The 14,221-nt window shown below is 40.5% G+C and overlaps 2 protein-coding genes across 2 annotated transcripts; one reads left to right on the top strand and one right to left on the bottom strand.

Moving 5' to 3' along the window:
- Positions 1–323: 323 nt before the first annotated feature.
- Positions 324–9,843, top strand: LOC121650306 (gamma-crystallin M2-like; the record flags this gene model as incomplete). Its single annotated transcript, XM_042001763.1, has 3 exons — positions 324–332; positions 8,935–9,177; positions 9,568–9,843. Coding segments are annotated over 3 exons (528 nt in total), but the record flags the coding sequence as incomplete, so codon positions are not given.
- On the bottom strand, positions 4,287–5,056 carry LOC121650305 (gamma-crystallin M3-like). Its single transcript, XM_042001762.1, has 3 exons — positions 5,048–5,056; positions 4,669–4,908; positions 4,287–4,562 (listed from the first exon to the last, which is right to left on the bottom strand). Exons 1-3 carry the CDS (start codon positions 5,054–5,056, stop codon positions 4,287–4,289), a joined length of 525 nt encoding a protein of 174 aa, XP_041857696.1.
- Positions 9,844–14,221: the final 4,378 nt, after the last annotated feature.

The raw sequence follows: 14,221 nt of genomic DNA, 5'->3' as shown, positions 1-14,221 counted from the left end.
CAAAAAAGAAAATAATAAAAAGTCCCCTCAATGACTGCAAAGTGTCCAGGTATGTAGCTGCAGAGCCCAGATCATCATCCCTCCACCACCGTGCTTGACAGTTGGTAAGAGGTGTTTGTGCTGATATGATGTGTTTGGTTTTCTCTAAATGTGCTGCTTTTCAATCTGAAACCAAATATCTCCACATTAAGACATTTGGCCTCATTTAATAGCTGTTCTTACAAACATACAAGTTCTACTTCTACCAACTTTTTAAGATTATGGCATTCATAAAAATCTTCACGAGAACACTTAGGGGAACATTTGGGTTCTGATATATTTCAACAAAGTCAGTGTATTTCTTCTGTTGTTCATTTCATTCAGATATAATGAAAGTACAGTAATGTATTGAAGAAAAATTACCACGAGTCTGGAATGAGTAAAAGTATAAAAAGTTTATGACAGGTGAATTATTGAATACAGAATTACTTGCAAGTTGAGAGCAGTCTTCTGACCCACAAAGAGTCAGGAGAGGACTCTCCCGATTCATCAGAGAAAAAACTGTTTTATTCAGCTGGTCCCCAGCTGAAGGTCAGTCTTAAAACTGATAAAGTCAGAGAAAGGAGACTCAATGACGCCACCGTCTTTCCAGTTCTCAGAGGAGGATCACGCACCCAAGGCCCAAAAACAGCTATTGCTATCTAGCAGGTGTGTGTCTTCAAAAGCCAGTCTTAATTTTCCCATATCCAAGGTCTGAGAAGACAGCGGTCAGTCTGACCACACACAAGCATGCACAATAAACCTGCAGAAAAACAGTAACTTCAATATTCTGTAAAATGAGAACTCACAATATGAAAATGTAACAGTAACATTGAATGGATTAACAATAATAAATTAATAAAGAAAACTGAATATACATGTGAATATTATATGAGTATATATGAGTGATTACCATATGCAGCAAAATTTCTTTCACAAATGTCATTATCATATTTTTAAAGTGGCTTTTGCCAATTTACATTGCAGATTGCATCCTGACAATATAATTTCCCTCAGGGAAAACTAATCCAATCCAATCACTTTATTTATAAAGCACATTTTAAGAAAACGAAATGTCTCCAAAGTGCTGCACATCAACAATCAATAATATTGATTAATAAAATATAAAATAAAATTAAATAAAAATAAAATAAAAATATTAAAACAATAACCAAGTGCTGCTCTGATAAGCTCCACCAGCTAATATTAAAACAATAAAACAAGTAAAAAGATAAAATAAATTAAATGAAAAGATTAAATAAATAAAAAGACACAGAGGACCACACCAAAGCCAGAGAATTAAACTGAATCTTCAGACGAGACTTAAAGCCTCCGCTGTGGAGGCAGATCGGACGTTTCAGCTTCACAAGCCGGCCTGCTAGTACCCCTCAGCGTTTACGCTTCCTGGGTAGAGGTGCTTTAACCTGAAGGAGGTACTCTGGAAGATTTGTCAGGTAAAAAGAATCCAATTTTTTTGCATAATAAATCACACATGATTGCACTGCTTCCTTGATTTCCAAATAAATCCTGACAGTTATGTACCAGCAGTGAGTCGATGGTCCTTGTGACAAACTTTAAAAAATCAACACAAAACAAACAATAATTAAATATTAATGATGAATAACATACAAATGTACACTAATTGAGTCTTGATTTAAAGTCTTGATTTGAGTTTTTCATGACTTCCTGTAGGTTCCATCTCTTTTGGTTCAGGACCCTCCTTTCCAAGTAGGACTGGGCATATCGATCCAAATATCGATATTATCGGTACAAAGGCTAGCATTGGTATCAACTGATACCAGTGTGATGAGATCGATATTTTTTCAAGAATGTGAAGAGAGCCAACCAATAGTAGGTTTTACTTTTGTTCAGACAATTTGCACTAACGACTTAATTTCCCCAAACAATTTTTTGTGATAAAATGGAATAACATAATTATTTTTGTTACATTGTTTGTGTTGTTATTTTATATTTTTTACAAATACAAAAAAGCTTCAATTTAATTTGTGTGGTTCTGCCATTTATAAAAGATGTTTTATTTGACAATAATCTTTATACTGTGATATATATATATATATATATATTTACATACATATATACATATATATGAAATGGTTTGTTATGATAATATTAATTATAGATAATTAAAGGCAAACTCATTGAATGATTGAGAAATTATAAGCAAAAAGTATAGGTATCAGTATCGGTATTGGTGATACTTGCCCTGGATTTAGTGGGTATCAGATCCATAACAAAATTTGCAGCATTCCCAGCACTATTTTGAAAGGCTGTCAATCCACCTTTTCCGGTGTGTACCGAGATTTGATGTCATTGTTCACATTTATTTAAATGATCTGCACTAACAGAGTAATCACACTAGTTTGCATTAATCAAAGTAAACAGTGTACACACCATAACATCATTGCTGTATTCTCTCCTTGGTATGGTATGGAACCTGTCTGGTGCTAGCTTATTCTCGGGGTTTATTAACTGTGCTCTCACTTTGGCAATTAGTAAACATTGGCTTGTAATCCATGTTCTTATATTTGGAAAAAAATACACAAGAAGTCATTTTGTAAATCTGCAGGCACAATTTACAGTTCCATCCAATAATATAGTAATATGTGAAACAGATTTATATATATATGTAAAAAAAAAAAATACGTTCAGAAATTGACCGATATTTTTGTCTTTTTTTTTTTTTTTTTTTTTTTTTTGTAAAAAATGACTTGTGAAATAATGTTTTGATTAGATTTCATTCATGTGTGCTATGCTGGTGTGTGTTGCAGTGTGCCAATCAATAAGCCAGAAAAAGGGGACTTTTAGCATGGTAACTCTTTTCTTTTTCCTAAACCTAACCTAAGAGCAAATGAAGTAACAGTGACTAAAGCTAAAAGTGAGTGAAACACATTTACATACAAATTTACACTTTTACCAATGACAAAGCATTAATGTGAAAAATGTTTACAATCTTCAGGGTGGTTTTACATCTTGCAAAACATTTTTCCAAGTTCATGAAACATAATTACAAAGATCTGACCTCGTGATCCTGCCTATGTGAGGGTCAAGTTATGTTAAAAGAGTCCAGACGAAAGCGCTGACAGATGTCACCATTTCTGATAGCCATAATAATGTGTGACTTTACGGAACCTGCATTATAATGAACTCAGACTTCAATACAAGTGTTTCAAGACTTTCCTCGTCTTCTAAGACGTACATGCAGAGAAATGTACACTGTGGTCACAGATTCCAATGGGTCACAGATTTTGGTGCAACACCGGCGAGGTCAAATCTTTGTAATTGTGTTTTCTGAACTTGTAAAAGTGTTGTGCGTGAATGTAAAGTTGCTTTGTCATTGGTAAAAGTCTTCCAGCAATGTATTCAGAATTGTGTGTTTTGCAGTTGCACATGCAAGTTTGCATCATGGATTTTTAAAGGGTTTCACATTGTGCACAGTTGTTTCTTCTGAAATGTAAAGTTTTTTAGCCCTAAGTTAAAGTGTTTCAGCATCATACTTTTGCTTTGTAAATGTAAACATGGTTTCTTTGATGTAAATGTGTATCGCAAAAATGTGAAAGTGTTTCACTTGTTGTATTAGTGTTTTGCACTTTCTGGCCACCTTACATCTAAGAGAGATCTACACCATGTGTTCTCAAAGACATCCAGTTTTAAGAGGTTAGTTATAATAGAAGACCGATTTTTCACTTGAAATTATTAATTTGTGTCTGTAATTATAAAGTACAAGAACAGCCAAATGTCAGCCTTTATAAAAATATATTTACATCAATACAATCTTTACTAAGTTTCATATTCTTGATGCATTGCTCTTCCACGGCAGAACAGCCATTTAATTTAATGTCTATAAACCTCATTTCCTGAGTTGTCATGTATGACCTCAAAAAGAGCTTTATTAATATATTAGATCATTTTATGAATGTGCTTATTTGTATAAAAAATAGTAAATATGACCTTTTAGAGAAGTCTGTGTGTTTTCATATGAAATCTGCGTATTAATATCCTGTAAATATGTGGAAACATTTTAGTCTGTTTGCGTAACATAAGCACACAGCAATGTGCTTTTAGGTTTCCTGAGTCAAAGATGGCTTTTACAGTGTCTTTATATGGGCATATTACTTGCATTTTGAATAATACTGCTCATAAACTACACAAATATAAATTACCCCAACAAAACACTACAAACCATCTTCAGCTGGGTTTGAGAAGATTTAGCTTTAATTTCATTCAGCAGCACATCATTTTGCTCCACTTTAACAAGAATCCATGATACGCCTGACAGAGCTGAGCCGCATGCCGCTGAACCCCATGTCTCTCATGCTCCTGTACTCCCCGGGGCTCAGGTAGACCATCCTGCCTCTGTAGTTGGGCTGCTCGTACATCAGCCAGTGGCCGTCCATCACGTTGCAGGACTGGCAGTCGGACATGCGGTAGCGGTCCATGATGTTGTCGCAGTCGTCCATCAGCTCCTGACTCTGGCCTTGGAAGTTTCCCCTCTCATAGATCCTCATCCTGTAAGAGCCTCGGTGCTTTAGGGAAAATCACAAGACAGATCAGGGTGAGATTTACTGGTTGTGGGTGCTAACTTTGCAAAGGTGTCAGAAATAAAAATCACATATAAAAATCTTTGTATACCTGAGGAATTAAACGGCAGGATCGGATGGAGTCGCTCATGCCAAAAGACATGTAGTCGGCGTACTCTCCCCTCCTTAGGAAGTACTGGTTCCCCATGAAGTTGGGACGGTCGTAGACCATGAAGCAGCCGCTCTCCACCCTGCAGGAGGCACACCTGCTCAGGTAGGAGGCCATGTCAGAGCAGTCACTCATGCACTCGTAGGAGCGACCCTGGAAGTTCCTGTCCTCGTAGAAGATGATCTGGAAACAGAAGCAGAAAAAGCCTGAAAAACTGGTTCCTCCTTTTTTATCCGAACGTTGCCATTCTCCTATTTCTCTCTTGTCTGCAGAGCTGACTCTAAACTGACTGTGATTATTTTCTGGCAAACTCTCTACGCACCTTGCCCATGTTTGATGTTCTGTGTTTGTGGGAATCTGTCCAACAACCTGTGGCTGCCAGGCGGCTTTTATACTTTATACGCGCTGTAACGGGGTTTTGTTATTCAAATCATCGGGAAGCTGATGAATAAGCAGCTCTGCAATCGCTGTTAATTTCATTTGTGCCATCACGATGCAGAACAAAGGGAGGGGAAATGGGTGGAAGACACAAGGCAGGAGAGGAGGGAGAAAAACCAAGCAGCAGTTTTTACATTTCTCAGAAAATCTGTTGGGTCACACCAACACAGATTTTCAGCAGATGTTTTGCTTGTTCAGTCTATGATTAACTTTAATATAATGCTGCTACATAAGTAATTTCTGATTTAACAAGAAAGTGTAGAAATTCTGAAAATTTGCTTATTAGCAAAAAATCATAAAATTAATGTTATCTTTTTTTGCCTGGTAAATTTGAATGTAAACCACTGTAGAAGCTGAAACTTTTAATCCCAGTCAGCATCAGACATGATGTTTCTCAGCTGTCAGATTGGGAGCTAAAATGATGTAAAATGAATGTATGAATAGATGTAGCAGCATAAAAGTCGACCAGAAGAAGAAAGCAGAATTTATTACTAACAGAACTTTGTAGAAATAACACACAGATCAACAGTGACCAAACCTTTTCTCATCTCATCGTTCTCTCAAGTCTTGGCTTTCAGGAGAAAAAATATTGTTATTGAAACAAACACACAACAGAAACTATTTCCATGTTTCCACTTTTTCCTCATTTCCAGTTATTCCTGCTACTATTTACCTGCTATCCTCACTAAACCAACTCCAGCTCAGCTGCTTTGTGGCGCCACCGTGCATCAGAAACGTCTTCTTGGCTTTATTCCAGCCATAGAGGAGCATTATTTTTCTTCTTTTCACACACACATAGAACTTTCTGCTCACTGGTTGATCTTTGGCTGCTCCTGATTGGACGTTACCGTCAATCTAAGCTCTCTGATTGGTGGAAAGTCTGACAGGAAGTGGCTTCATCATCATGTCCAGGTCTAAATAGAGGTCTCTTAGCAACATAGTAGTGATAGTGGTCTTTTTATGATGAAATGTGATAAATAATGCTGTTATCATGGATCATTGTGGATTTACCAGATAGAGTCTCTGAATAAAACTACATTTAGTGGCTGGATTGTAAACCTCCTGGATGGAATAAAAATGCCTGGAAAACTTCTGTAGCTCACCTAAAGGGTAACTATCCATCACAGTTTACACCACAGAGCTACACACTACCCCTCCTGAGACACTGGTGATGGAGTTTTAATAGTTAAATATCAGGAAAGACAATAGCAGGGAAGTGAGCAGAACAATTCCTGCATGTGTTAGAGATTTTGATTGTTGTTGTGTTGTGACATTACCAATTAAATCAAGTGCTAACTGCTCATTTTCGAGCTCTATCGTGATCAAGGTTTTTGGTTAAGTAGATTTTTCTTTATTATTGTTATGTAGGGTCTCTGTTTTTGTGCTTCCTTACTTTCTATTTTGCTTCCTGTCATTAGTGCATGAGGTTTGATTTAGCTGATTCCCCCCACCTGTTCCTGATTAGTCCCTCAGTGTATTTATACCCCTTGGTTTTCAGTTTACTTGGTCAGAGCCTTGTGGTTTATTCACCGTAGTATGTTTTTTTTTTCATGTTATTTGGTTCTGTTTATTCCTGAGTTTGGAATTAAATCATTTTTTCCTGTAAGGTCCTGCAATTGACCTCCGCCGCACCATGACTAGCTCACCTTGATCACTGTGCAACCTCTAGAAAACAAAGCTTATTATCTTGTGTTAACCAGTTCTAACATGTGATTATCTCTAGAAAAGGCTGATAATAAAGTTTTATGATCTCAAGAAAGCAACGTAAAAGGTAAATAATTGCAGGTGGGCTGCTCTTCCATAGGAAGAGCCAACCTGATCTCATAGTAAAATAGGAAAGAAGTACAAAATGATTTAACCATTAGAGCCCTGTGGAATGTTTAGTCTACTTTGCCTCGCTATATTGTGTCCAATAAAAGATTTCCGGTTTATACACAATTGTTGTCCATCCGTCAATCCATCCATTTTCTGCTGCTTATCTGGAGTCGGGTTGCGGGGGCAGCTGCCTAAGCAGGGAAACCCAGACTTCCCTCTCCCCGGCCACATTCACCAGTTCATCTGGAGGGATCCCGAGGCGTTCCCAGGACAGCTGTGAGATGTAGTCTGTCCAGCGTGTCCTAGGTCTTCCCCGTGGCCTCTTTCCGGTGGGAAAGCTTCACCAGGGAGGCGTCCAGGAGGCATCCTAACCAGATGCCTGAGCCACCTCCTCTGGCTCCTGTCGATGTGGAGGAGCAGCGGCTCTACTCTGAGCCCCTCACTGGTCACCGAGCTTCTCACCCTATCTCTAAGGGAGAGCCTGGCCACCCTGCGGAGAAAACCCATTTCGGCCGCTTGTATTTGTGATCTCGTTCTTTCAGTCACCACCCACAGCTCATGACCATACGTAAGGGTAGGAATGTAGGTCGACCGGTAAATCAAGAGCTTTGCCTTTTGGCTCAGTTCCTTCTTCACCACAACAGACCGATGCAGAGTCCGCATCACTGCAGACGCTGCACCGATCCGCCTGTCGATCTCCCGCTCCATCCTTCCCTCACTCGTGAACAAGACCCCGAGATATGTGAACTCCACATGAGGAGTGGAGTGGAGGTAGGGGGTATAGTTACACTTTAATGAAAAATTGAACATGTATTTTCCTTTATAGTCTCAATAAATGAAACAGTCTTAAAATACCACACTGAATATAAGGTTTCCCTCCTCAAACATCAGTGTATCCATGGACATACCCCAGATTAGTTTAAATTATACATTAATAATAGAAAATAAATACATAAATAAAAGTAAATTAATAAGAATAAATTAATTGGTTAAATCCATAACATAAAAGGCGCAGCCACACTAGGCATGAAGGGGTTAGGAGCAGTGAAAGGTTGGAACTTCTAGGGAAAAATTTTGTTTTACAAACCACAGTAATTTATTAATTTAGGCTTTAACTTTGATTCTAATTGGCAATTCTATAAGCAGCAATTCAAATGCAACTGAGACTCAACAAAGCTTATGATGAACCTGACATAATATTAATCACAAGATTCCACTGTGTAAAGTTTACATGGTGCTTACAATATTACAATATTTTTTTTAGTTACACCTGTGCTGCATTAAATCACTGCTCACACAGATAACAGCTTTTATTACAACACAGATGATTGTGAGATTTTACTTTCTTTTACAATTAAGACATGTTGTGTAAAATAACCTATAAGTAAAATGAACATCCGACATATAGGCGGAAGTACAAAATACTCAGCTAAGCATGGAAGACCGGCTTGCTTCTTGCCTTTGTGTTGGTGACCTGTTAGTATATCATGGAAAAAACGAAAGTTAAACAAAATTTAATTGGCTAAATAAATTTCCTGTCTCATAAAAGAAACTCTAAGAGACCAAAGACGGAAGAAATAGTCCCTCTGTAGGGAAAGACTCCACACTCATAATCAAATGATGCTACTGTTACATTTGGCAATTCTTTGATCAGAGGCTATCACATGTGGACAAAGGAAATCAAACTTGACCAAAACATTTTGCTGATATGCAAATCAAGCTAATTTATATGACAAAAGCTTTCCCTCGTCTGCACATTCTGCTTTTCGATATAAACCCCAACTCAGCTGCAGCTGGATGGGAAGCAAGCAGCATCATTAACAATGACGAAGGTAAGGAGCAAACACTGTTCACTAAAGCTCTGGAAATTCTCTTTAAAGCATGAGCAGGTTCAAGCCACGACTGTACTTATTATCGTGCATCATGCTGGTTTGTTTCTGCTTCCTTCACTTCCAGATTGTTTTCTTCGAAGATAAGAACTTCCAAGGCAGAAGCCATGAGTGCAGCACTGACATTCCAGACCTGAGCTCTTACTTGAGTCAGTGCAATTCCATCAAGGTGGAGAGTGGCTGCTGGGTGCTCTATGAATGTCCCAACTACACCGGCCACCAGTACATCCTAAATTCTGGGGAGTACCCCGACCATCAGCACTGGTTGGGATTCAACGACAGCATCAAGTCATGTCGCTCTATCAAAAATGTAAGCTCAAACAACCCTCCATTTCATGTTAGAGTATTGCTTTCATCCTGCTTTTTTAAGGCTGAAGTTGTCATTTAGACAGAAAGAAATGAAGTGAAATGAGGTTCTTTAAGGATTTGGATAGATTTTGTGCAGCAGAGAGCCCAGCTCCAGTAAAATACCACAGAGTGCACCAACCAAACAGTAATCAGTCAAAGCGCAGCAGACAAAAAGGCCAGATAAAAGGCTCATGGTTTGGCAGCAGGGTGCTTCATACCATGCACATCAGATGGTGAAGGAAGCTCGGAAAACAGCCAAGAAACCCATCAATAGAAAGGAGCTAGAAGCCAATGAGTGAACAAAATGGCTCAAATGATTTACATAATGTTTACTAAACACAACTCTTTCCAGGTGTACGGAAAGTCCTGGAAGATCAAATTTTATGACAAGCAGGATTTCGGTGGACAGTCGGCAGAGTGCAGTGAGGATTGTCCGTCAATTTACGAAGCCTTCAAGTTCTGGGAGTTTCGCTCCTGTGTGGTGATAGATGGTGCGTGGGTCCTCTACGAACGGCCCGATTACCGTGGGCGCCTGTACTTCCTGGAACGTGGCGAGTACCCCAACTACACAGACTGGGGTGCCCACTACCCCTCAGCTGGATCCTTCCGCATGATCACAGAGTTCTAGTGCAGGAGAAAGAGTCCTGCAAGCTCAGAGTAAAGACCACTGAAGAACCATACTGTAGAACGTTTTGAAAGGGAACAACTACGAACTCTACACCAAAGTTCTGATTTTTGTGGATGATCTAGAGCAGTGGTTCCCAACCTATTTCCTTTGGGACCTCCTTCATGCAAATACTAAAAAGCCATGGACCCCCTGCCCCACTCCGTACTAAAACCATGTTTGGTTTTATGCTTTCAAAAGTGAGATTATCACCATAAATTCTATATTCTGAGTCTTGTCCTATGATAAAGCCAAAGTTAAATCAACAACATATAGCCTTACTTTTCTTTCTTAGAATAGGGGCGATGTGTGGATATTAATCACAATGGCTCTTAATGTTCAAAGCCTTGGGGACCCCCTGTGCTCTTCCCCAGGTTGGGAACCACTGATCTAGAACACCCTGATGTGTTTGAGAAGGCCTTCTGCCTCCCATCTTTCCCCCTCTGCACAGCTGCACTTGTCCCCACCACCCCCAGTGTTACACTCAAATGAATAAAGGTTCTTCTAATATATCAATGTTGCCTCTATTATTCCTTATTCCTACCTCACACCTCAGTCCATCTTCAGTAATAAATAAGTGTTTTACATCTCTGTACAGCATGGTATTGCATACTCTCACCATCACTGTTCAACTGCTTGTCAACACAAAGATCTAACCAGCCAATCACATGGCAGCAACTCAACACATCTAGTCATGTAGACGTGGTGAAGACGACTTGCTGAAGTTCAAACTGAGCATCAGAAGGAGGAAGAAAGATGATTTAAGTGACTTTGAATGTGGCATGGTTGTTGGTCTGAGTATTTACTGGGATTTTCACACAGAAACATCTCTTGGGTTTCCAGAGAATGGTCTGATGAAGAGAAATATCCAGAGCAGCAGTTATCTGGACCAAATAACTGGAAAAACATTGCTGGTCTGACGAGTCTCCATTTCAGCTCCATATTCAGATGCCAGGCTCAGAATCTGGTAGAAACATCATGAAAACATGGAGCCATCCTGCCTTCAGGCTGCTGCTGGTGTAATGGTGTGGGGGTGTTCGAACAGCGGCCTTTCTGTGTGGAGTTTGCATGTTCTCCCCGTGTATGTGTTGGCTCTCTCTGGGCACTCCGGGTTTCTCCCATTATCCAACTGGTTACTCTAAATTCTCCTTAGAAATGAGTGTGAGCATGAGTGGTTGTTTGTCTCTTTGTGTTAGCCATGCGATGGACTGGTGACTTGTCCAGAGTGTACCCTGCCTCTCGCCTGGTCATTGCTGGGGCATGCTCCTGCTTCCCTGCGACCCTTAATTTGACTTGACAGAATAGAAAATGGATGGATCAAATAATAAAATACCATCAGCTTTCACATAAAAAATGACATAATTAGTTATTTACACAACAGGCTTTTTACCACTTCATAAATAAGCTTAAATTGCAAAAAGTCCTCCATCATCATGACTCAGTCGTAACCACAGGTCTGTATCATCTATGGTCAGATTTAATGTGAATAAAACACTGGACTCACTCTTTTTCTTTGTGGTCACTGCAATTGTGCCTGAAAGAGTGGGCGCAGCTCATTTTTTTCTTTACAGAAACACACATTTATCAACTGTGATAAATCAGATGGAAGCTGTAAAACTCACAAAAACTACTTGTGGAGAAAAAGAGACCAAATTTTGACCAGCAGGACAGCTGATGTCCAGCCAAGGATCATTAACCAAGCTTGTGATTACAGTGTGCTGTATACAGCATAAACACCCTTCATATTGTCGTAGTAATGATTACTGGGCATAACTGGACACAATTCTGTGAGTACTATAGTAGCCATCAGAGCACTGAGGGTAAACATGCTATTAATAGCAGTGGGAAAAGATTTTATTTGCTTTATTTTTGAAGGTGTACATGTTTTAAAAAAGGTTATCGATGCTACCTTCGTATTACAGTAAATATCGGTAAAAGTATTACATTATAATTTTATGTCACCTCTTATAAAGGTATTAAGATTGGTTTCTTTTACAGGTATGTCTTTCTTTTTCATAAACACCTACAAATATATTTATAGAGGCTGAAACTTGTCATGCCCTCACCTGGTCAGGCCAAGCCTGTCCTGCCATTCCCCTGCAATCACTCCCCTGACCATCCACACCTGTCCCTGATCCTCTCACTCTGCCCCATTCACTCCAGTTCTGCACTAGAGCCAATCTCCCCAGATCAGTCACACCTATCTCCCTTCTTATATTCCCCAGCACCACATTCACTCCCTGTCGGACCTTGACGTTCATCCCTGCATGGACCCAGCTCCTCTCCTGTTCTCGCCCCATGGATCTTCAGCCAGCCCTGCCGCTGCCTGTCTCCTTAAGATGACACTCATTCTCCATTGTAAATAAAGTTATGTTAGCCTACCTTTGTCTCCGAGGGGTCCATCTGTAACAAAACTCCTCAATGTAGCCAACAGTGTTGCCAAGTCTGCTAGTTTCAAGCAATTTTGAGCTTGTTTTTCTGTAAAGTCGCTCAGAAGTATCGTCATTTGCAGGTTTTTGGTCTTCTTTTCTTAAGTGTAGTTGCTTATTTGGGCTTGTCCTGCTCACTTTAGAAAGCCCTCCTGATTTTTTTTCAGCTGTCCACAATAAGGCAATTGCCCCTGGCTGTGGATCGAGAAATGCAGCAGTCCTTTTATTTAGGATATATAGCTAAAAACTCTTCCCTCACCCAACCTCCCATCTCTCCTGGGTAGGCTGGGTGGTTGTTCATCTCCAGCTTTGGTTCTCTACCAGAGTCCTGGGAGCTTGAGGGTTCTACGCTGTATCTTAGCTGTCCCTAGGACTGCGCTCTTCCGGATAAAGATGTCTAATGTTTCTCCAGGTATCTGTTGGAGCCACTTCTCCAGTGTGGGGGACACGACCCCCAGTGCTCCGATGACCACTGGTACTACTGTTGCCTTCACCTTCCAGGCTTTCCCCAGCTCTTCCTTGAGTCCTCGGTATTTCTCCAGTTTCTCGTGTTCCATATTCCTGATATTTCCATCGGCTACTTCCATCACTACGACTTTCCTTTGCTGCTTATCCATGATCACAATGTCCAGTTGGTTGGCCACCACCATGTTGTCGGTCTGTATCTAGAAGTCTCACAGGATATTTGCCCTCTCATTCTCCACCAACTTGGGAGGTGTCCCCTATTGTGACCTAGGGGTCTCCAGTCCATATTCTGCACAGATGTTTCTGTACACTCTGCCAGCTACTTGGTTATGGCATTCCATGTATTCTTTGCCTGCCAGTATCTTGCACCCTGCTGTGAGGTGCTGGATTGTTTCAGGGGCCTCTTTGCACAACCTGCACTTGGGGTCCTGTCTGGTGTGGTAGATCTGGGCCTTCATTGCCCTGGTACTCAAAGTTTGCTCCTGTGCTGCCATGATTAACACCTCTGTGCTGTCCTTCAGTCTAGCCCTCTCTAGCCAGTGGTAGGACTTGTTCATATCCACCACTTCACCTATCTGTCGGTGGTACATCCCATGCAGGGGCTTGTCCTTCTATGATGGTTTCTCCATTTCATTCTCCTCCAGGTTCCATTGCCTGAGGCATTCATGGAGCTTGGATGTTTCATCTTGGATAGTGGTCTTACCCCTCCTTTATATCGGGTGCATTACGGCTGCACCACGGTTTTGTTCCGACCTCCGTGGTGCGGCAGTTTTTTACCAGGAGCATGTCAGGTGTAGAGCGTCTGCGAGGGCAGTCCACCTAGCAGGATCCGCAAGATCACGAAATCACAGGAGGACTGGAGAATCTTGTGATTCTCCACTTCCAGGATAAACGTCTCATCAGCTATGATGGCAAAAAAAATAAATAAATAAATAAATAAACACTGAGACCCCCTGACCGGTTAAACATGTAATGCTTACATGGTTCAGCAGTGCATATCTGTATCTGATTTCCTGTCTGCCCCTATCTTAACTGCAGAAATTGACACATTCTGAATGCGTGAAGCATCAAAAATAGTTGGTGCGTAAATTTAGTGGAGTGACGCGACAATGCATTTCTGGAACGCTTCTGATATACGGTGCAGTGCACTTGGTGAAAACCAAACCATTTACTAAAACGGCCGCAAAAAGCTGCAACATGCCGCACACGCACCTGGTATAAAGGAGGGGTTAGATTATTGTTGATCTTGTACAGCTTCAGGTAATCCAGGATCCATGAATGTGGCATTGAGTCTTTCTCATAGTCAATCCAGGCAGTGCACAGGTTTGTCTGTCTGGTTTTGGAGTCTCAGGCACCAGTTCTGTCAACCAGCAGCTGGAGTTTTGCTCCTTTGGTACCTTTACCAATGTCTTTCTGTGTCTCTGTCATGTACTGATGTGTCCACTTAC

The sequence above is a fragment of the Melanotaenia boesemani genome, chromosome 12, assembly GCF_017639745.1.
Source record: "Melanotaenia boesemani isolate fMelBoe1 chromosome 12, fMelBoe1.pri, whole genome shotgun sequence".
Lineage (NCBI taxonomy): Eukaryota > Metazoa > Chordata > Actinopteri > Atheriniformes > Melanotaeniidae > Melanotaenia > Melanotaenia boesemani.
The sequence above is the reverse complement of the archived record's forward strand: the minus strand, read 5'-3'. Positions and strand labels throughout refer to the sequence as shown.